General features: G+C 34.5%; 1 protein-coding gene across 2 annotated transcripts in view; it reads left to right on the top strand.

Annotated features, from left to right (window-relative positions):
* Positions 1-23,332, top strand: part of LOC147028740 (pigment epithelium-derived factor-like) — a 95,164-nt gene that overhangs the window by 53,653 nt on the left and 18,179 nt on the right. For both annotated transcript variants that reach the window (XM_085879415.1, XM_085879414.1), the window contains 3 exons: positions 515-591; positions 708-888; positions 2,678-2,833. In XM_085879415.1, the coding sequence (XP_085735541.1) occupies positions 523-591; positions 708-888; positions 2,678-2,833 (406 nt within the window). In that variant the 5' untranslated portion in view covers positions 515-522. The remainder of the gene's footprint in view (positions 1-514; positions 592-707; positions 889-2,677; positions 2,834-23,332) is intronic.

The following is a 23,332-nucleotide window of genomic DNA, read 5'->3' as shown; positions in this document are numbered from 1 at the left end:
TTGACCCCTGTGATCCAATTAAAGTCCTCACCCCCTGGAGCATGAACCAGAGGTCAAATCCATAAAATCGTTGCATACTTCATGCATTCCCTAATGTTGATTGCAGATATAAAGTTTCATTGAAAAAACGTTTAAAAATGTGGCCGTAATTGCATTTTTTAGCATTTGACCTTTTGACCCCACCCCAAGGCTCCAGGAGTGGGGGCAAAAATGATACTGAAGAACTGTATTGCTATGTGGTAATTATAACTACCAAGTTTGGTGAATTTCTACACAACTGTTTAGGAGATAGGATGACGGATGGATGGGGCCGATTAGAATATTCCCCCATTTTTTTTTTTTAAAGTGCGGGGATAATGACATACTTTGAATGTCTGGTGTGGCTGGAGCAGATCCAGCTCCTCCCTTGTCAAGCCTTGTCCTCCAGGACCCATTAAGTTGGTATTGTGTTAATCAGTATATAAACATCTGACGATGCTTTGGTTAAAAGAAAGTATCACCTGTGACACCTCAGAGATCATCATGAAGATGCGTTTCTTCGTTCTGCTTATACTTTGCACCTTCACCTCCTTCACCCGATCAGATCCTGAGGTAAGCTATGATGGCAAATTCACCACATATTTACAAGACCATTTCATCCCTTAAGTTCCTGGTCTTCATTGTGAAGGTCAACTTGAACTTTCATTCAAGTGTGATCATTTGTGCAGACAGGGGAATCAGTTCCTGATGAAGAAGAAGATGAAGAACTAACAGCCGAGCACAAACTCACCCATGCATTGGGCAACTTTGGGATTGACTTGTTCCGCCAAGCTGTGAAAGACCAGGGCGATAGCAATTACCTCCTGTCACCATTACCGATCGCTGCTGGTCTCATTTCCATGATGCTTGGTATGATCTAGAAAAACACCTTTTATTGTTTTCCATTTACCAAGGGAACCCTTAAATGCCTACGGAATAATTGGTGAACTAATCAATTCTGCAATTTGTATGGCTAACAGTGGCAAGTCAAAGCCAAAAACATGGGGTCATTGTTGTGGTATTACTCTATATAATAATAGGCTTGTTCATCCACCTTTCCATAGTCAATTCTCCTTTCCACCCATTGATTAGTTGGACAGCTTGCCTCACTCCACCCACAAATGTAACCTGAAAAATCATATGGCCACCATTTTGGTGACATGCGAAGCCAAAGACATTTTCAGTGCTATCATATTTACAATTGCCATGCCCTCCCTATTAGTTTTTCATTCAGTGTAAAACGACTAAAGCGACTGTTAAAAGGATCATCAAATATTGAAAGGTTGGAGCCGACATGCATCAGGAGCCGTATGAAAGTGACAGTAAGTATATGCCTCGGCCTTCAGTCCTTTGGCTTCAGCCCTCTGGGGTCAGCCTATGGGCCAGTGCATTTGGAATCTATCAGAGCTATATAACCACGACATATTATTATATATGCGTATAGGCAGTGAGCATGTTTTTGTTTCAAATCTGGCTGTTGTTTTTTAGATCCTCGTGGAGGATCTCTAAGTCTTACTCACATTGTTGTTCTTCATCTTCTTGTGGACTTTTTTGTTTCGCAGCCTACAGTTTTCATCGAAACTTGGCATATATATGTAAAAATACCCTGCGCAGGCAGTAACCATGTCCGATTTTGAAAATTCCTCCGAGAAAAAAAGTTATGACGTCAAAATATCTCCGCTCATGGAAATCGCCTAAAAAATTATCTCCGAAACGAGGCAAGCTTTTTGAATTCTGTTTGCGGGAACCGAACAGGGCATTAGCAGAGATTAATTACTGCACATATGATACATCACTATGACGTCATATAATTTTTTATGACATCATTCCTATTTTTTTTGGCAACAATTTTGGCAATTGGCAACTTACTTATGCAGCAGAAGAAGACAATTGGTTTCCGGTCGTTCATTGGCACATTTAGGCTTCTCATGGTCACTTGAGAGTTGCAATTCCATGGGGTTTCCGAATATCTCGTGGGATTGTGAGTTTGACTGGTGACCATGATGGGCTATAAGTAATGACATGTAGGAGCCATGCTGTTGCTGGTTCGATCGCAGTTTCTGGAAAGTTGGTGACAGCATGATAGGATGATGGGGAAGGGAAAGAGTTCAAAACTTCCGCTGTTTTGATGAGGTCATGAAGAAATATGTAATGATCAATGTGGGAATGCCGAAGGGATAGGGAAGGACAGAGTTGGGGCTGGGAGTGAGGGGGGCAGGGAAGCAAAGATGGGACAGAGTTCTAAGGGGGAGGTTGAGGCTTTGTGTGGGTAGGGAGTGGTGAGGACTTTTGGTGGAGGGGGAGGAGGTTGAGGAGTTGTGGTGGTGGAGGGGGTTGAAGAGTTGTGGTTGGTGGGGAGTGTGGATGCTTTTGAAGGATTAGGGTTGCGAGGCAGAGGTTGAGGACTTGTGGTTTGGGAAAGGGATGGGGGGGGGGGGGAGAAGTTGAGGACTTGAAGTCACATTTTATATTGCACATGTTCTACGGGACCCTGCTCATCTTATCATAACATGATACCAATCTCTATAAGGGGGAATATAAAAAAGTGAAAGTAAAAGCAAAGTTAGGTGGTAGAATTAAAGTTTATAACTCGGGTTAGTTTGCTTGAAAACTGTTTTTAACCTTTTGCTCAGCCATGTGTCACACTTTGATTTTTCAGGCTCCACATCAGGATCTGAAACACAGCAACAGCTATCCTCAGTGCTCTGGCTGAACATTTTGAAGGATGTGGACAAAACTTTGCCAAAATTGTTGAAAAGTCTCAATGCAGGTTCTAAACCTCTACAACAGCATACGAGGCTCTATGTGAAACGACGTGAGTTGTCAAGAGAGCACTTTTTCCTGCATCATACCTTTTTATCAATCCTCATATGGCTCCAGGAAAGATTGCTTGTGTTATTTTTTTAAAATGAATGAATCGGTGTTATCAACTGTTATGACTTTCTTCATGGCATATTTTAGACAGGTAACACTAGTGGCAGCCATTGTTACATAGCCACGATCATTTCAATTGCGTGCTGTACACATTTAACATGTTTCTGTGTCCTTCCAAACCACATGTAAGACGTCGTACCGCACCCGCATAGCTCTCAAAACCCTTCAAAGTTCTTTCTCCAATAGGAGCCAAGACGAATGAAATATTAATCAATAAATATAAATTCCCGGGCATTTCTCTCCCTTTTATGGAGAAATCAAGACTCGAAAGAGCTAAAACGAGAGGTTGTATGGTTATCATAATGCAAAGAGGGTTGAGAAGAGGAAACGTTGTGACATACAGATGACCAAAGAGATCCAGGTAAGAGATCATAAGTGTGCCTAAGGGATGGCGAGATGATGAAACACCACCCTGAAAAATGGACAAAGGGAGGTAACTGCAGCTCTTCGACGAGCCTCAACTTCTCTTTTAAAAACTCCAGAGATAGGCTGGAGAAAAAAAATGGACAAGGGAGTTAGGGTGAAAAGAAAACTTGAACCAAGGTCGACAAAAAGTGGGTTCACAGTCAGGGAAGAAGGTAACTAACCTTTCTATTGCGGAGGAGCAGCGTATGGGATTAATTTTACTATGTACAGAGTATGGGAGACCACTGATTCTCAAAAGGTTTGCAGATTCAGGATCCCAGCTGTTATAAAGTGAAGAACAATATTCCATCCTGCAATGTTTGTAAAAATACAACACACACCATGGAAAGTTTATCTTTGAGTAATGCCTTGGATTACTGTCTTGTCTGTGCCTGGCTTTACAGACAAAGACGTGCCATCTCCAATGAGGTCCAAGAGCTCAAAAGACTTCTTACCCAAAACAATCTTCTTGAGGAAGTTCAGTCATTAAAACTCTTGAGTTTCACTATAAGCAATGATCTTTCTTGAGCAAACCACATTTCAGGGTAGGCCTCCAAAGCCAACTGCTGACTGGGCATCCTCCGCTGTACAAAGTACTTCCTTGGCGCATGGGAACTCCAATCAACCTTCAAGGCAGCTTGATGTTCATCCACTACTCTCCACTCTGGGCTCGCCTCACACCTTGCCTCACACCTCCCCTGCCTCACACCTTGCTCAGCTTAACGCCATGAAAACCAAAACCTTTAAGATTATTAGAATCTCCCATGATAAAGATGAATGTATGGGCCTATAAGTTCGCCATCAGAGACAGGTCGTTTGTCTCTGTTTTCTACCACCTCCTTTCTGTTTTTTTACCGTCTGCTCTTTCCATGCTTTGTCACCCCTCCACCTCAGATTCTGTATGGCATATACGGACCACCCCCAACCCTCTTCTGGTGAAACTACTGAAATCCAGCATCACTGCTCACCTCAACTCATTTGCTCCCCTTATTCCCACCTGTGGAACCAACTTTCACTTCCCCTTCTATCTCATTCTTCCCTCCAGGTCATCAAGATAGCTGTTCACCAGCATCTCAGATCATCCCCAATCTAAAACCATGATATTTATTTTCTACCCTTGTTAACCACCTCCTCCATACCACCTCCTTCCAAATTTCCAGTTTCATTCCTGAGAGTTTCCTTCTGTATCCATCTTGTCCACCCCATGCATTCTCTCCTGCTCCTCATTCCGCCCCATACCCATTGTTTGTCAAAGTCTGCCTCTATCTTGGTCTTCAACTCTGCTGTTGGTGTTTCCCCCCTCTCTCAACTGTTCCTTTTGGCTTGTTGTGTCCTGATCCGCTCAGTGTACTCGTGACAAAAATATAAAAGATCCAAGCTTTAAAGCAAGCAAACACTGTAACTCAGGTGATCTTTCTGGAGTAAGAAAGTTAGGGAAGGAATTGTTTTTTGTGTAGTCAAGGCTCATGGAAGAACGAGAACACTGAATGGATGAGGGCGTGACAGTACAGAGAGGGGGGGGGGGGGACACTAACAACTGAGTTGAATGACGAAATAGAGGGAGACTTGGAGAAAATAAATTGGGAGGAATGAGGGGTTGGGGAGAATGCATGGGGGTGGACAATATAGATGCAGAAGGAAACTCTCATAAAGGAAAAACTGGAAATTTTGAGGGAGGTCCTGGGGTGGGCAGGGGAGTGAACGATAATGGTTTTTAATTGATCATGGTGAGAAAAGATCGTGGTTTTCAAAAAAGAGAGGAAGGAATGAATGAAGGTGAGCAGTGATCCTGGATTTTGGGAGTTTCAGCAGAGGGGGTTGATGGTGGACCATGTGCACCCATGCATGAACCTGGGGGGGGGGGGGGGGGAGGACAAAGCATGGAAAGAGCAGAGGGTGAAACACCAGAAAGGAGGCGGTGGAAGAGAGAGAAGACCACTGACCTGTCTGTGATGGGAGAGTGGTAGGCCCATAGACAGCTTCACTGTGGGAGATTACAATGATCTTAAAGGCCTTGGTTTCCATGGCATCTCGCAGAGCATGGTGAGGCAGAGTTGCCAGCCCAGAGGGGAGAGCAGTGCTATATACATATACATATACATATACATATACATATACATATACATATACATACGTATATACAGTATGTATATACAGTCATGCGCCACTTAACGACGGGGTTACGTTCTGAGAAACGCGTCGTTAAGCGACGTCGTCGTTGTGCGAACATCTTTTTTTTTTTTTTTTTCGTTTTCGTTTTCGAACATCGTACTTACACAAAACTACACACCTAGGCGATATGGTATAGCCTATTGCTCCTCGGATACAAACCTGTACAGCATGTTACTGTACTGAATACTGTCGGCAATTGTAACACGCATCCAAGAGAGACTGAAGACACGTTAGTTTTACCTTTGTGCTGTTCATGACGGCCATCGGTGCTGTTCGCAGCAGCTTACAATCTCCTCTCGCATCGATTATAGAAAGATGAATAAATAGCATTTGGATTTTATAAATACGTAATCATTGCATCGATATAATAATTTATAAATGAAGAAACCAGCTCCTGTCAATTGTGATATATATTTTCGAAACAGTGCGATTGTTTTAACCACATGAAACGCTTCACTCAAAACAAATTTGTGTTTTAATTTCGACTGTAACAACTAATTATTTGCGGAATTATTCAATTCAAAGGTAATTTACTTGCTGGAAGGTAAACGTGGAAACATTGGTTCAGTTTGAAAGACGATTTCCTTGAATTCCGATTTAGCACGACCCTGCTTTTTTCGCAATGACATTTTATGGACCTCAACGATCGCATTATAACAGGGCCACACTGTCGTTTATTATCATTATGAGGTATTATGTACTATACAGCGTACATAATTGTATGTGCTATTTTTATACGATTGACAGCGCTACGTCGGCTACATCACTCGGCGATAGGAATTTTTCAGCTACATTTTTTTTTTTTAGAGCTGGCAGATCCGTCGTATATGTGATCCATTGTTGCCCGGAACGTCGTTAAGCGGCGTATGACTGTGTATATGTATATATATATATATATATATATATATATATATATATATATATATATATATATATATATATATATATATATATATATATATATATAATCAGATGTCCGGATATTGAATGCGCAAATATCGAGGGATTACTGTACTTGTGAATCTTTGATTTCGCAAGTACTCTATATCTACACACATAGTCCAGGAAATCTATGAAAATATATCGCCAAACCCACCACAAATTGCAATAGAAACCATTCAAGTGTTTTTTCACTCCAAGTATGCTATAGAATGACATACTAAAAGTCACCGAAAATCCAAGTAGGGGAACATGTTTATTTTTCAAAATGGCCACCAAAACGGATAATTTTAGAATCAGCCCTATATCAGCAAGTAATAGTGCTAAAAATATATGTGAAACACTTAGGTACATGTTATTGGACACAATAAACCCATTTCTGGCATTTTTAAAGTTGTCACAGACTTCACATTCAAAATGACTGCCAAAATGGTGCCAAAACTTGCATACTTAGAAATAGCCAAATATAAGCAATTACTTGGGATTCATATAAGTAGGGTGAATATACTGATTCTGGCTCACTTTTCCCCATGTAAATGAATGGGGGATTTTCAGCGATTCCCTTTTTTTTCCCCTAAAAATAAACCCCCTTTTTATCCCAAGGTATATTTATTTGTCTCCCCTTTTAACCTGGAGGTTGAACCTCATTGAATTGAACACCTGGGGGTTGAACAGCTCACTCATTGAACCTATAAAGATTTGTTCATTCTCAAATTCCTTCAATAGTTTAATTTTCTTTGCACAATAATCCCCATCTAAAATATTGACAAACAAAACATTTGAATCTTTATATTTTTTAAGATACCCCTTTTGTGCCATTACGAAATGATAAACTTCTCTTAATGCTCTCATCTGGCCACCTCCTGAGCCACATATCATTTTGAGATTATAGTAAATTGTTTTTTCATTGTTCAATTGATAACCATCAAAGTTTTCAGTCCATTCAAGGATATTCATTTTTTTCTTTACATCCTCTAACTTACTAGTTTTTAAATTGATTCGCTTATTTGTTTTATTTACCTTTGTTTTAGTTATTTTTTCAATAAGACTTATTTGATATTTTTCACATTCATTATGTTTTCCATTTATATACCAAGACTGAGATTTTCTCCACTCTTTAGTTTGATTAATACTTGGTTTAACCATTTATATATTGTGAAAAAACGCGGCGGTAGCCCTTAAAAAACCCTAACCCATCTTCCCATCGTTAAAACACAATCTATTCTATTTACTCTATCATACAATATCCATATGGAACACAATCTATTCCATTATCTAAAATAAATGTCTTATCAAAGGCTCCTAATGCCTTTTTATTTACTTCTTCACTATATATGTTATGTTTATAACTTCTTATTGTATTCATTTTCCTATATTCTTCTTTCTTATTCATCAAACAATTATAATAATTTCTAAAAGTTATTGATTTCTTTATTACATATTTCTTTATTCCCTTTAACCTCTTATCAATCTGTTCACCATACTTATAAGCATATGCCTTTGCTCTCAATCCAATAAACTCACTCATTACTTTTCCACCCAACTCATCCTTAAACTTACCAATAACCTTTTCATTCTTTTTGGAAAATAACTCACTCTTCTTGCTGAAATTACTTGTATCATATACTCCAATATTTTTCTTCATATCTTCATAAACATCATCAGTTTTTATATCTAGGATAAAACTATCAGTGTCCATATACAACAATGAAACATTTTCACCATACTCTTTCTTTAAGTCATTATACAAATAATCATACATCAATATCTTTGATAAATCAAGAACTGCTGTTCCAATATAAATTGGTTTATCCATTACAATACTTTCCTTTTTCATATGAATTGCAGAAAAGTTCTCTGAAAAAACCTCTTCTCTCTCAAAACTTGGTTTATTTATCAATCTCGAAGCTTCTTTCCAAGATGTTGCGAATCTAATGTTTTGCCTGTTTCTAACATTTTCCATAGTCTTTCCAAATACAGCATTATTCATTAATTTATAAAAGTCCCCTTCAAATTTTACTTTTGTATTTGCTCTCATATCTGTATTGAATTGAATATACTTTTTCACCCAAGGACTTTGTTTAAATTTTAAAACTCTATGAATTTTAGCTACTCTCAATCCTTCTCTCAAAAACTGTTTTAAGCTTCTCTGATGTAAAACATATCCCTCTTTATCATAGAATGTTGTTAATAACTTTTCTGTTGATTTGCCTTTAATATTAAAACTTTTATGATAATCACTGAACCATTCTTTCTTTGGGGTTTCTTTCTCACATGCAAAAGGAAGGTCTTTATGCTTATTATGAAGAACACTCGGGTACCTCAAATCAACTTCAAAATAATAACCTTCTTCTTCGTCATTCAATTCCTCTTGAGAAGAAATAACAATATTCATAAAAGCCTTTTCATAATCCTTTTCTTCCACCCACTCTAATTTACCATAAGGCAGAGATTGAGACATTGCCCATCCATACAAATTATTAGCATCAAAATACATCAAATAATTACTATCTTTTTCACTATCATAATTTGGGAGATATTTATTATTTGCTTTCGCATATCTTTTTGAACATACTTGTGATATTCCACCTCTCTTGGACTTCTCAATCATCAAAAGCATATCAACATCACTGATTAAATCTATATCTTGTTTTGTCATTTTCAACATTGCACTCCAAGCTAAACCAGGAGCTGTGAAATAGGGGGCAGGATCTAATCCATAACAATTTTTATTATGACAGAGTGTTCTAAAAGCCTCAAACACATCAGCTAATAATAAAACATCTGTTTTTAGATATAAATCATGATATTCTCCAAGGTTCTTTATCTTAAATATTTTCCATATTTCTTGTGCGTGTTTATATTCCTTATCACTTATCTCTTCTTCATAAAGGTTATTATAGAAACTTTCTTTTGAAGGAAGTTGTGTTTCTTTAAATCTCATAAATGAATCCATATAATCATAAGGATAAATTCCCTTACTTGTAAGAATTTTCTCTTTACTTTGAATTTCATTCCTTGTTTGAATTTCCTCTCTCGTAAGAATTCCTTCTTTAATCAGAATTTCATCTTTAATCTGAATTTCCTCTTTAGTTAGAATTTCATTCATTGTTCGAATTTTCTTTATAATTAGAATTTCATCTTCAGTTAGAATTTCTTCATTAATTAGAGTTTCCTCTTTACTTTGAATTCTCTCTTTAATCTGAATTTCCTCTTTAGTGAGAATTTCCTCTTTTGGAAAGAATGAATTAAGATTTGGAAAAGAGTCCGTGGAGCTTAGATTTGATGCGAGGTAGGCTAGTGGTGTTCCCATAAACTTGTAAGAATCTAGAAACCTAATACGAGTTAAAGGTTTTGTGAATATCATTTTTGAAAATGAAATATACTTTTGACTTGTGTTTGTTATAGCAGAAATATTCCCTGGTGTTTTTGAAAGTTCATTTATAAATAGATGTGTATCATAGTTGGCGCTGTTGTGAAGAAAGACTGGAATAAAAGAAGGTAATTTATAATTAAGATTACAACAGGAATGAGCGGGACCTCTATATTTACCAGTAAGATGACAATGGTCTCTAACTTTAGACTCCTTAATTTCCCCCTCACAAATATGACAGATATTGTTCATTCTAAATTCTAATTTTTCTTCTTTGGTTAATTTCATCGGTTCATTTGTTTCTTTCATTAATTTAGTGAGTCTTATACAATCCTTTTCTAATCGTTTTACAAACTCTTGTGAAGCATTTTTTCCACGATAATGTTCAAGTTTGTTATACTTTTCTCCAACAGATGATATGATATAATAACAGAAACCACAAGGAATATGTTTTTGATATTTATTTGTATATGGTTCTTTTGGATTAGGAGAAGCAGTATTTATCTTTTTAAGGATACATTCAAAATCAGCGTATATCACAAATGGGTGCATGATAGATTTATTATAATCTTCAAAAGAAATCTTTTCACCAGGTTTAGGCATTGTAATTACAGCTGATTTATGATTACTACAATATTTTGAATGTTGTTCTAATCGTTCTTTTGTATGAAATGAATTAAGACATCGCTTACAAGGATATATTTTGTTTGCTGTTCTGAATACCTGAGAAGAGATTAATCTTGATAAATTATTGATGTATGTGTAATGTGAATTCTTTCCAACACTAAAATATAAAAGGTCAATGTGTGTTTCTTCATTTTTATAGTTGTTTGAAATTTTTAATATTTGAACTTTGTTTGTATCCGTTAATCCATATACATTAATAGAAAGATTATTCTTTTTCTCAAATTTAGGAATATCTGTTAGTGGCATTGGGAATTTAAAATCTTTAATGTCCAAGGTATTCTCATATTTCATATATTGTTTTACTCTTTCTGAATTACATTTTGGTGGATGAAAGTGAGCAAGAACAGACCAGAGAAAACATTTATTATCATTGTTCTTAATATTAACAACTGCCTTCTTTAGTTTTATTTATTTTGGTAATTCAATATAAGAAGAAGCTTTAAGAGGGTTTGATTTTAGAATGTGTATATCTAAAAAGATGATTTTTTAAATATTGAATCCACTTCCTACCACTGTATTATCAACATCCTCCTCTTGTCTTGATAGTTCTTCATAAACCCCACTATTCAAAAAATCTTGAAATGATGTTATAAAATGAAGACCTGTTCTCATATAAGGAGTATGTTCTTCATCTTGTCTTTTCATATTCATTTTCACTCCCATATAAAACTTTAAAGTTTTCATTTCTTTTAATGTCTTTTTAATAAATTTTTCAACATCGGGTTTCACTATTTCAATTGATTCAGCTATTGATGATGGACCGGGTTCTCCAAATTGAAAAATCCTTATTTTTATATGCCCTTTAAATGCCCCATCAGTGTTTTCAATACAATAGTCTCCCTTTACTTTAAACTCATTTTTCTTGTGTTTTTGTGATTGAAGATGTTTATTATAACTACTCTTCAAAACATCCTTTGAACAGATATCACAATGTTTTCTTTCCAACTCAAGAGGAGATATTTGATGAAATAGATTAAATGTGTGTTTGTTGGTTCAGAGGTGTTTTCTATAATGTTTATATTCGTGATTACAAACATCACAGTACGTTGTATTCACCATATTTATAGAATAAAACTTTGCTTAAACTAAAATTTTCTTGATGAAAATTTCGTTTAATTTATAGGTGAATCTGTGCTTAAAAACATTTTATCCTCCAACTTTTTCACTTAATAAATACAATGTTTCAAGACACAAAAGACAAGTTTCAATCAATCTCTTCATCTGTTAAAGATACTGAGAAATATGTCAAGGATGTAAAATTGAACAAAGATAAATATAACAACTATTGGATAAAAACTATTATGGTAAATAATATGAGTTCTTCAATTTCCTTCAGTGGAAGGGCTTTTAGTATACCTGGTAGAACATCAATTAAAGTATCTCTAACAAAAGTTTCTCCTCTCCTTCTAGTAATATATTCAAAACTAGAAAAAGCAATGAAACAAGAAAAAGTATCAAAGAACAAAAACCTTATGGATGAAGCTTTAGAAAGAAAAGATAAGACCATCTGTAATATGCAAGGAGAAATTTGTATTTTTTTCAACAACCCTAAAGATGTAAATCCTGATGAAATAAAGGATGTTAATATATCAGGTGAAATGACATTTCGTTCAATAGTAGTTAACGATAATTTTAAAATTACCTTTAATATAAAAAATGTTGTCGTTGAATCTGATAATGAAAAAAGTATATCGATATCGATGGTAATATACAACTGAAAGTATAGATGAATTTCAGTTTAAGTAAAGTTTTACTTTATAAATATGCTAGACTTTCCTGATTCTTCATATGACAAATTTGAGAATTGTCCTGCGTGTGAAAGAGGGGGATTAAACACAGAGTCAAAAGCCTATAAACAATGTATATTCTGTGATTATCTTCTAATTAATGATAATAAAAAATATAAAAAGGAAAATAATTCTTTTAGATTTACACCAAAAATGAATTACTTTACAAGATTGATTAGAGAAATGAATGTAAAGTATGAGGGTGATAACACACCTTTCCTTACAAGGGAAGAAACTGAACGTATAAGAGAAATGTTCAAAGGATTGTTGTTATATATTATTCATGGATGTAATTTTCAGGGAAATATCAACACAAGGTATTGTATAAATAAAATAATGGATTATCTTGAAATTAAACCTGAACTTAGGATAAAATATAGAGTTTCTAAAAAAGCCAATAATAAATTAAATAACTTGTTTTCTAAATATATAAATGAATGATTTTTTACCTATTTGGGAAAATAAGATAAAATTTAACAACCATAAAAATCTCCCAAATTCATTAAGATGTCTCATAGTTGGTTCAAGTGGATGTGGAAAAACCTGCTTACTTTTAAAAATGCTCCTCACTCCCAACTTTTTAGATTATGATAATTTAATAATTTTCACAAAGTCGAGTTTTCAACCAGAGTATCAACTACTAACTACTCTCACAAGGTTTTAATGCTGGTCTTCAAAAAGAAGATATAATCGGTTTATTTCAACGTCAAAAAACCTAAATGATTATAACATTGAAGATATAATTCAACTATTTTGTGATACACAGAGATGTAAAAAGAAATCAAATCCTATAACTTGTATTCTTAGTGATAATACGGATGATATACCGTCTCCCCAAGATTTGGATAAATCAAAAAAGAACCTCGTTATCTTTGATGATTGTGTTAATGAGAGAAACCAAACGGTAATGGACAGCTACTACACAAGAGGGAGACATTCTTCTTGTAATTGTATTTATCTTAGTCAATCGTACTTTCAACTTCCTCGTCGTTCCATCAGAAACAGTGCTAATACTTTTATTTTATTCAAGTTAAATTCAATAGATATCAATAATTTTTGGAGAGATAATTGTTCTACATTATGTAGTAAAAAGAAATTTGAGGATTACATGAAGCACACGACTGAAAAATATAAATATATTGTTGTGAAACAAGATGAGATATTAAGGGATATATTTTTTGTTTTATAAACAATTACATATATAAATGACAACTATTATTATAAATCTTGTGGGTAAATCTGCTTCTGGAAAAAACTTTCATAAATCAAGGTTCTTGTGTAGTACAAATGAGAATATTGTAAATTTACTTAAAAAACACCCCGTGATACGCATTGTATCAACAACAACTAGAGCAATAAGACCTGGAGAAGTAAAAGGTGAAGATTATCACTATATTTCAGTGGAGGAACATATGCGATTGAGGAATGAAGGACAAATATTTGAGGAGGTTTCTCTTGGTACAACAAAATATTCACATTGTAAGAGTGAGTTAAGGAAACTAAAATCTGGTGGTGTTGGGATATTAGAAACTAATCCAGAAGGAACGAGACAAATTATTAAATATCTGAGCGGGGTGAAGATTTTATCATTCGGTTTCGATGTTGATGAAGAAACTCAACGCAAACGTATGAAAAGCAGAGATGCAAGGATTAGTGAAGAAGAAATTACAACTCGCATTAATGTTAATAAAGAATTTGATGAAATATTTAAAGAAAAGGATTTATTTGAACACATCTACTTGAATGATGAAGAAAAGGAAAATTTCCCTGTTAATCTTTACAATTCATTAAATGATATTTTACAATAAATAAATGGATACAAAAGAAAGAGCAAGAAGATTTAAGGAACATCAAGAGTTGGTTTCAAAAGTTGTAAAACAGCAGGAAGACATAAAGAAGAAACGCAGACAGAAACTAACGGGCGAAGAAGTATTTGAAAGAAAACAAGAGAAATTTTTTAAACCACTTTTAAAAACTTCCCAAGAAAAAATGAAAGATGTTTCCACAGTTCCCACAGTAGAATATACTCCCAGAAAGCTCCAAATGTTAAAAGATTTCAGTCAAATGACGGAGGAAGAATTAGAGCATATTGGAGAATTAGAATATGATGAAGGTTTATTTCAACAACTGGAAGAGATTAATCCACCCCTGATTATATTGTGAATGCTGTTCAAAACAATGAATATTCAGCGGATTCAAAAACCAAAGCAGGACTCATTCCAACAGAACAACCAGCAATATTTCATCTTGTTCAAGAAAAGGTATTGATATTTAATGATGAATTAAGGTTCTTAAGTTCTGCTCAACCCCTGTTAAACTAACTCCGAGATTAATGTTTCTTCTCACAAAAGATGGAAGACAAGGTTCAACTGTGAGGGATGAATCAAAGTATATTGATAAACCATTGGATATGGAAAATAATGATGATAGAGTATATATTGATTTGCTGAACACTCTAAATTATAAGGTTATTCTTTCTGGTAAAAGTAGGAAGAATGAGAAGGAGAAACACATTATTCAGGCTTTAAGTATCCTTGGTTCAGGTATTAGTTTTCTTCCAAATGACCCATCGCAATTAGTTAATAGACTGTTATTGTTGTTAGGCAGAAAGAAGGCTGGAAATAACAATTGTTTTAATGAAGCATCAGCCATTTTAGACCAGTTGATGAACATGAAAATAATTAATAAATCTCAATATAAAGACATTTTATCTCATATTAAATAAGATGAGAAGCACAATCCTGAGTTTTAATTTCACAACAAGCGACCACACATCTTCATTCCCATACCCATGACAACTTGACACAACAAAAGAATATGAGGCATCTTTATTGTCCATGGAAACTTATAATACCTTATTTAATATAACCGAGAAAAATGACAAGTTTAGTTATAATCCGGGAAGTGGATACAAAACGATAACAGTCTCACCCGGAGCATACGAGATTTCTCAAATATCTTCCGAAATTACTCGTCTTATGAAAGAACAGGGTGATGAACCAAAAAATATTGTTATAAACATTCAAAAACATACTTCAAAATCAACGATTAAAGTTAAAAATAACTACAAGGTTGATTTCACAATTGATAATTCATTTAGAGAGTTATTGGGTTTCTCCTCAAAAAAGATTGAAACTAATGGGACGTTTTACAGTGATAATGTCATTCAAATATCCTCAGGAATAAATTCGGTGTTAATTCACTGTGATTTGATTGATGGTGCTTATAATGATGGGAAAAAAACAAATACAATATTTTCATTCAGCGCATACTCAACCCCAATTGGTTATAAATTCAATATGGAACCTAAAAATTTGGTTTATCTTCCTGTGTCAGGAAAAACCATACACAGAGTAAATTTTAGGATAACCGACCAAGATAATCGTGTGATTTCTTTTAATGGAGAAGTTATATCCATCAGAATTCACCTACGTGAAGTTTTCCAATAAATAAATACGATGGTTATTGTGAGGAAACACGAGTTGGGAAAATATAAAATAATTACAGGGGATGGGATGTTCCTTTCCCGTACTACAAGGGTGAAGGTATGTATCTTGGTAGAGGATACTATAAACCTAAGAGACAAAGGGGTGTCGGACATCAATTTAGAGGAGATGGGATAATTGATACTCTCATGGGTATTGGTTCAACTATTCTTAAACATAAAGACCTAATTGGTTCAACTGCTTCTGCTGTGGGAAATGTAGCAGGTGCTGTAAAGAGTATAAAAGATGCTCAGAAGGAATCTCATAAATTACAATCAATAAAAGAAATTAAGAAAGGTAAAACTCAGTTGTCCCCCCAAGAACGACAGAAAATAATTCAAATACTTGGATCAGGGTTTCAAAAGTTTTAACATCTTTTTTCCTAAATAAATACAAGTATGGAAGCAATTGATAGTATCTATGATTTGGATGATACTATTATTATCTCAAACTCCACTAAAAAAGAAGATTACTTCAAGGTAAATGCAATAACTGGAACAGACTGGAATACAAATGGTACAAAAAGTTTTGAAATAAATAATCAACAAACCTATTTGAATCTCTCCGAAAGTTTCTTGTTGTGTAAATTTAAATTCACTAAGGCTGGGAATAACACAAACGCTACACTTGTAAATGATTTCTTCTGGAAAATGTTTGATAGTGTGCGATTGTATATTGGAACACAAGAAGTTGAAGCGGTTGATTATGTCTCTGCTGTATCTGAAATGATAAAATTTACACTCTATACATTCAGTGATAGAATGGGAAAGGGGTCTGTCGAAGGTTTTATTCCTGATATGTCAACGGGAACAAACACAGACCCTGGATATATTCAAAGGAAAGGAATGTATAATGATGATACAAAAGCAGAAAATAGTTTTACTGTGGCAGTTCCTCTTAAAGGTATATTTGGATTTTGTGATTATGATAAAGTTCTGTATGGTCTTAAAATTAGATTTCAACTACAAAGGAATGATAATGAAAATAGATTGCTTTTTGGTGTTGGTAGTGCTTTTGGTGAACAGAATAAATTTGTAATTGAGTAGATGAGTTGGTATATCAGTGAATATACTCCTAATCTTAAAACAGAAGAGATGTTGAATCGAAGACTTAACTCAAAGAAACCACTCAGTGTATCATACCTCAAAAGAAGATGTCAACACGTTAAACTCAACCAAACTACTTACATGTGGAATTTGGGTGTTCTGGAAGGAAAGCCACGATATCTGTGGATGATTTTTAAAAAGCCAGATGGTGATACTGCGACTGATAAGAATAATGCATTGAGTGATAATGCTAAGGTGAAACAACTTCGCGTTTCTCTAGATGGAACATTTTATCCACGAGATAGATTGGAAATTAATTGGGAAAAAAATGATTTTGCTGAAGCATACAAGTCTTACCAAAAGGTGTGTGAAAGTAATGGAAATAAAGAACCTATTTTGGATATGACAGCATTTAAAAGTTTGTATACAATCTATGCGTTTGACCTGAGCGCTCAAAAGGAAACTATAAAGTCTAATCGAGTGGATACTTCCCTATACATTGAAAGAGGAGAGAGTGAAGAAGTTGATACATATTGTTTGCTTTTGGAAGAAACAGAATTGCAGATTAATACAGATAATGGTGTGATGATTAGTCTCACATAATTTTTTGTTAAATAAATGAGTGGCAAAGTACCAACTGGGGTATATGTTAATCAAATCAATCTTCATAAACTATCATCTTGTGTTCAAAATCAAAAGCCTTGTACGATTAACGTTAATACAATTCAGAGAAAAGGAGCAGTAAGAATTGATGTTTTGCTCACAAGAGAACAGGTTAAAATCTTGCATGACACTGGCTCACTTAAAATTAAAATGACAAAACCAATGTTGAAAAAATATTCAATAAGAGAGACGAGTGGAGGATTTCTCCCATTTCTAATTCCTTTATTTGCTGGTTTAAGTGCGGTTGGAGCATTGACGGGTGGTATTTCAACAGCGGTGAAAACTGCCAACGAAAGGAAGGCTCAACTCCAGGCTCAAAAAGAATTGGAAAGACATAACAAAGAGTTGGAGAAACAAATTAGTGGAAGTGGTGTAATTGTAGATTTTGCTGAAAAACTTGAAGGTCTGCCTGATAAAGCGAGATTATTAGTTGGAGATATGCTTTCTTCTATTGCACAAGCAGGTGTAAAATTAACGAAAAGAGGTAATGGATTATATCTTTCTAATAAATAAATGAGCATTGATGAGTGGTTGAAAGAATTTGGAAAGAATACAACATCAAATTTACAACTTGCCAAATATTGTAAGAAATTAAAAATTCATAATGTGGTTATTTGTATGAGAGATGAATTAACAAATGTGCCGAAACATACAAAGAATATTATTATGAACTTAGAAGATAATGATGGGAACGGTTCTCATTGGGTTTGTATTTTTAATAGTCAAGACAAATATTATTTTGATAGTTTTGGTCTTCCACCACCTGTTGAAGTCATAAAATTCTTACAGAATGGTGTTTATCAAACATTTCAAGTCCAAGAATTAAATTCCAAGTGTTGTGGTCAATTATGTCTATATGTGTTATTTCAACTCAACAAAAATAAAAAAATTTATGATATTATTTTTAATCTAATATAAATGACTTATGTTGGTAAAGATGGTTCTATCTTTGGTGTATCTCAAGAACTGGATATTGATTTATCAAATTATTATACAAAGGCACAGGCTGAACGACATAAATATAATATAAACAAAAATATTAACATGAAAAATGCTTATAAATTAAAAACATTATCCAAGCCCGACTGACGCGAATGACTTGGTGAGATTAAGCGATTTATCACAATATATATACTTAAATAAAACGGCTGTGTATTCCAAAGATACAGAAGTGTTGATATTATCTCCAGGTCATACAGAATTCACAGTTCGAATTAAAATAAATTTTTATAAAGAAGGGCGTATCGTTTGTATGAGAATAGAACAATGGGGGTATGATATAAATGATTTAGGGTATAATTGGTCATTTAAAATTAACCTCGAAGACCTGGAACAATTAAATCAGTCTCGTAAGGAAGAATATTATCCACTTGGTATCGAGAATGAGTTTTGTGGGGCTACGATTAGTAAACAACAAATAAAAGAATTTAATAAGGGTAAATATAATAATGGTTTTGCCCTTGTTTATCTCATGAAAACAGAAAAAACAGGATTATATATAATAAGTAAGGAAATACAAAATGATTTAACTGTGGGAAGATGGGGAGGTGTTTCGTGCCATAATATTATTCTAACATATATTTCTAATACATAAATGACAGCAAGAAGGCTTCAAGAAAATTATCATTTCTGTGTCCAAGCATACCTTCAAGAAAAGGGTATTCGGTATTTTAATAAACATGTTCTACAACATAAGAATGAGGTATTTTCAATAAAAGATTGGCATTATGCTGATGTTGATAAACCGACAACTTTAGATTTAATTAGAATGTTAAATAATGAAAAAATTATGAAGTTAAGAAAAGGTAAGGCTCTTTTAGAAATTCAAAAGAAATTTTATTGGTTTCCTGTTGTAAAAAAAATTATTTTGGATACAGGAATAACAAGAAATCCTGATGAATATATGTATAATATTCTATGGGGTGTAAACGATTCAAGGATAGTAAGGGATGAGGAAGGAGTTGAAGAAGAGAGGGAAGAGGAGGAAAAGGAGAAGGAGGAGAGGGAGAAGAAAGAGAAGGAGGAAAAGGAGAAGAGAGAGAGGGAGGAAAGAGAGAGAATAAATAAATATTATAGTATGGAAACCAGTGAGATTCAAAAAGAATAGAGGTATTACAGAAAATAACTCAACCCACCGAGGAGGAATACAAAGAATTAACAAGTCTATTTGCAATACTTTCGACAAAACTATTGGCATCGACAAGCTATTCATTTTAATTCAAGTTTTTTCTGAAATAAATGGAGGAGAGAGTGAAGGCATTTCTACGGATTCTTTATGTTTTAAAAATTAAGATTCAAATGTGCATGTTGGAAACTAAAAAGGTTTTTGCACTCTGCAGGACTTTTTCATATAAATAAATGAGTTATTGTCTCAAATGTAAAAAGAAAACTAATACTAAAAATATTTCATATATTAAAAGTAAAAATAACAGGGTTATACAAAAAGGTATATGTTCGGTGTGTGGTTCAAAAAAAAATCAATTTATCTCCAAACACAAACTCGGAGGAGATATACAAAAGTTTTTATCAGGAAGTAAATTTACAACTACTGGAATACCAGGGGAATTACATCTACCAGGGTATTCTTTCTGTGGTCCAGGCACAAACTTGGATAAAAGATTAGATGAGGCAGACAATCCTAAATCCTGGGGTAAGCCTATCAATAGAGTTGATGAAGTGTGCATGAGACACGATATTGATTATGGGAATACCACAACGTTGGAAGAAAAGCATGAAGCCGATAGAGAAATGTTGTATAATTTGTCTCTGATACAAAATCCAACCTTGAGAGAAAAAGTTGATAGGTTCATCGTGAAGAAGATGATTAGTGCTAAATTGAAACTTGGACTTGGAAATTCAAAAAACTTATAGGCTCTAATGATGTCATTAAGACTGAAGAGCAATTAGCTGATGAATTACATAAACCAATATTCACAAAGTTTCAGAGAAGGAAAGTTTATTCCAAGGAAGTTGATTATATCTGGTCTGCTGATTTGATTGAACTCAATAATGATAAGGGGTACAAGTATGCTTTAACCGTTATTGATTTGAGGAGTAGATATGCGTGGGTTGTCCCTTTAAAAAACAAAACAGGTAATACTCTTATGTTAGCTTTTCAACAGATATTTAATAAAAGTAAGAGAAAACCTAAAAAATTGTGGACTGATGAGGGTAGAGAGTTTTATAACAAGACATTTATGAATTTTCTAAAAAATAACAGTATTACATTATACAGTACCTTTAATGAAGGGAAGGCAGTTGTTGTTGAACGTTTTAATCGTACCTTAAAAGAGACTATATAAAAAATTCACACAACTCGGTTCACAACAATGGTCATCTTTTATTCAGGATATTGTGGATAAGTATAATGACACGATTCACACGTCAACAAATATGAAACCATCAGAAACATTTACAAAATTAAAATATGAAAAAGAGATTAATGTCAGAAAACCTAAGTTCAAAGTTGGTGATATCGTAAGAATATATAGGTGGAAATCTCATTTTGAAAAGGGTTTTACTGAACGATGGACGAAAGAACTTTTTAAAATTGTTGATGTAATAGATACGGTTCCTTGGACTTATAAAATATATGATTTGGAAGGGGAAGAGATTTTAGGTTCATTTTATTCACAGGAATTACAAAAGACAAAACTAAGCAGATAATACACCTTTGTGGACACTAGAGGGACAAGTCCGAGGTGTATTACAGTATATAATGTGTGTCAAGGGGGACGTTCTTAGATCTGTGAACCCCAAACACAGAATCCTCAACTGAATAGTCAAGGTTTAACTTTTGTTTGTGTGTGTGTGTGCAATGGGAGCAATAGGTTGGCGCTTCACTCCCTCCTACTATACACCGTTGTGGACACTCGAGGGCCAAGTCCGAGGTGTATAACAGTATATAATGTGTGTCAAGGGGTGGACGTTCTTAGATCTGTGAACCCCAAACACAGAATCCTCAACTGAATAGTCAAGGCTTAACTTTTGTTTGTTGATGTGTATGTGTGTGTGTGTGTGTGTGTGTCCCAACCCTCACATTCAAAATCTCAACCCCAACCCTCACATTCAAAATCTCAACCCCAACTCAATGTCTTTTTCAAAATGAGATTTCCACCTATATATATATATATTTTATGTTTTTTTTTTTTTCTCTTCTTCCAATTCTGTCTTTTAAGGCTTTCAGGTTTGATGACATAGAAAGAGGGAGTAAGAACTTTCTTGATAGGTTTAAATCCCAAAGAGTGGTAGCATTTCAAGTCTTCAAAATAAACCCAACTTTCCAAGTCTCCAAGGTAGTTATTTAAACCATCAAGGCAGAACTCATTTACTGATTTTTTCAAAATTTGTGAGTCTCCAAGGTAGTTCCCATATTTAGAACCATCTTGGCAGAACCCTTTTCCTGAGTCTCCAAGGTAGTTATTTAAACCATCAAGGCAGAACTCATTTACTGATTTTTTCAAAATTTGTGAGTCTCCAAGGTAAAACTTGTATTCTGGCTCATCAACGTATAACTTGTTCAGTGGGTATTGTCTTGATAACTCACAATGAGTACTATTGCTGTAAAACTCTTTTTCAGGATTTTGCTGGTCTCCAAGGTATAACTCTTTGGTTGGGTCATCAAGGACGAACTCGTTCTGTGGGTCTTGGTCGCTCATAAGGTCATCAACCAAGCCAACAATTTCGCCCCAAGTTGTAGCAAAAGCAGTATTTTCATTTCGTATTTCAGACACAATTTCCTGTGAGAGAAAATAATAATGTATTAATTAAGTTATTTAATTATTAATTGAGTATGCTTCAATCAAAGTTTGAAAATAGGAAAATAAAAATCTTACCTCAACAGATAAGAGGTTTGAATCCAGTTCATCAACTTGAAGGTTTAGTTCCATACAAGACAGAGAGTTCCAAGGAACCCCAAAGTCATCCCACTCAAGGTCTTGCTCGTTCTGTAGGTCTTGGTCGCTCACAAGGTCTTCAACCAAGTCAACAATTTCGCTCCAAGTTGTAGCAAAAGCAGTATTTTCATTTTGTATTTCAGATACAATTTCCTGTGAGAGAAAATAATAATGTATTAATTAAGTTATTTAATTATTAAATGAGTATGCTTCAATCAAAGTTTGAAAATAGGAAAATAAAAATCTTACCTCAATGAATAAGAGGTTTGAATCCAGTTCATCAACTTGAAGGTTTAGTTCCATACAAGTCAGAGAGTTCCAAGGAACCCCAAAGTCATCCCACTCAAGGTCTTGGTCGCTCATAAGGTCTTCAACCAAGCCAACAATTTCCCCCAAGTTGTAGCAAAAGCAGTATTTTCATTTTGTATTTCAGATACAATTTCCTGTGAGAGAAAATAATAATGTATTAATTAAGTTATTTAATTATTAAATGAGTATGCTTCAATCAAAGTTTGAAAATAGGAAAATAAAAATCTTACCTCAACAGATAAGAGGTTTGAATCCAGTTCATCAACTTGAAGGTTTAGTTCCATACAAGACAGAGAGTTCCAGACAAGCACACAGCACACCATTGCCAGCAAAAACAAATGTTTAAAATGGAGCCTGGGCTTGAAGCTTTTATAGGGAAAGACTGGTGGGTGTGGTTTCCTTTGGAAATTCCCTGGGCAAGCCTAGGCAAGCCTTCATTGGGAAATTTTTCAAAACCATAACATCCTGTAATTTTCTAGTGATTTCTTTGTGAGTCAGAGATGAACTGGAAATGATGTAAGAGTGGGCAGGGCTTAGCAAAAGTAGGCGGGGCTTAGGAAAAGTGGGTGTGGCTTAGAAAAAACCTCATGAAAAGTGGGCGGAGCTTAGCAAAGTGGGC

Source organism: Eptatretus burgeri, chromosome 4, assembly GCF_056783735.1.
Source record: "Eptatretus burgeri isolate ZD-2024b chromosome 4, Ebu_testis_v1, whole genome shotgun sequence".
NCBI lineage: Eukaryota > Metazoa > Chordata > Myxini > Myxiniformes > Myxinidae > Eptatretus > Eptatretus burgeri.
This window is presented reverse-complemented; position numbering and strand designations above follow the sequence as displayed.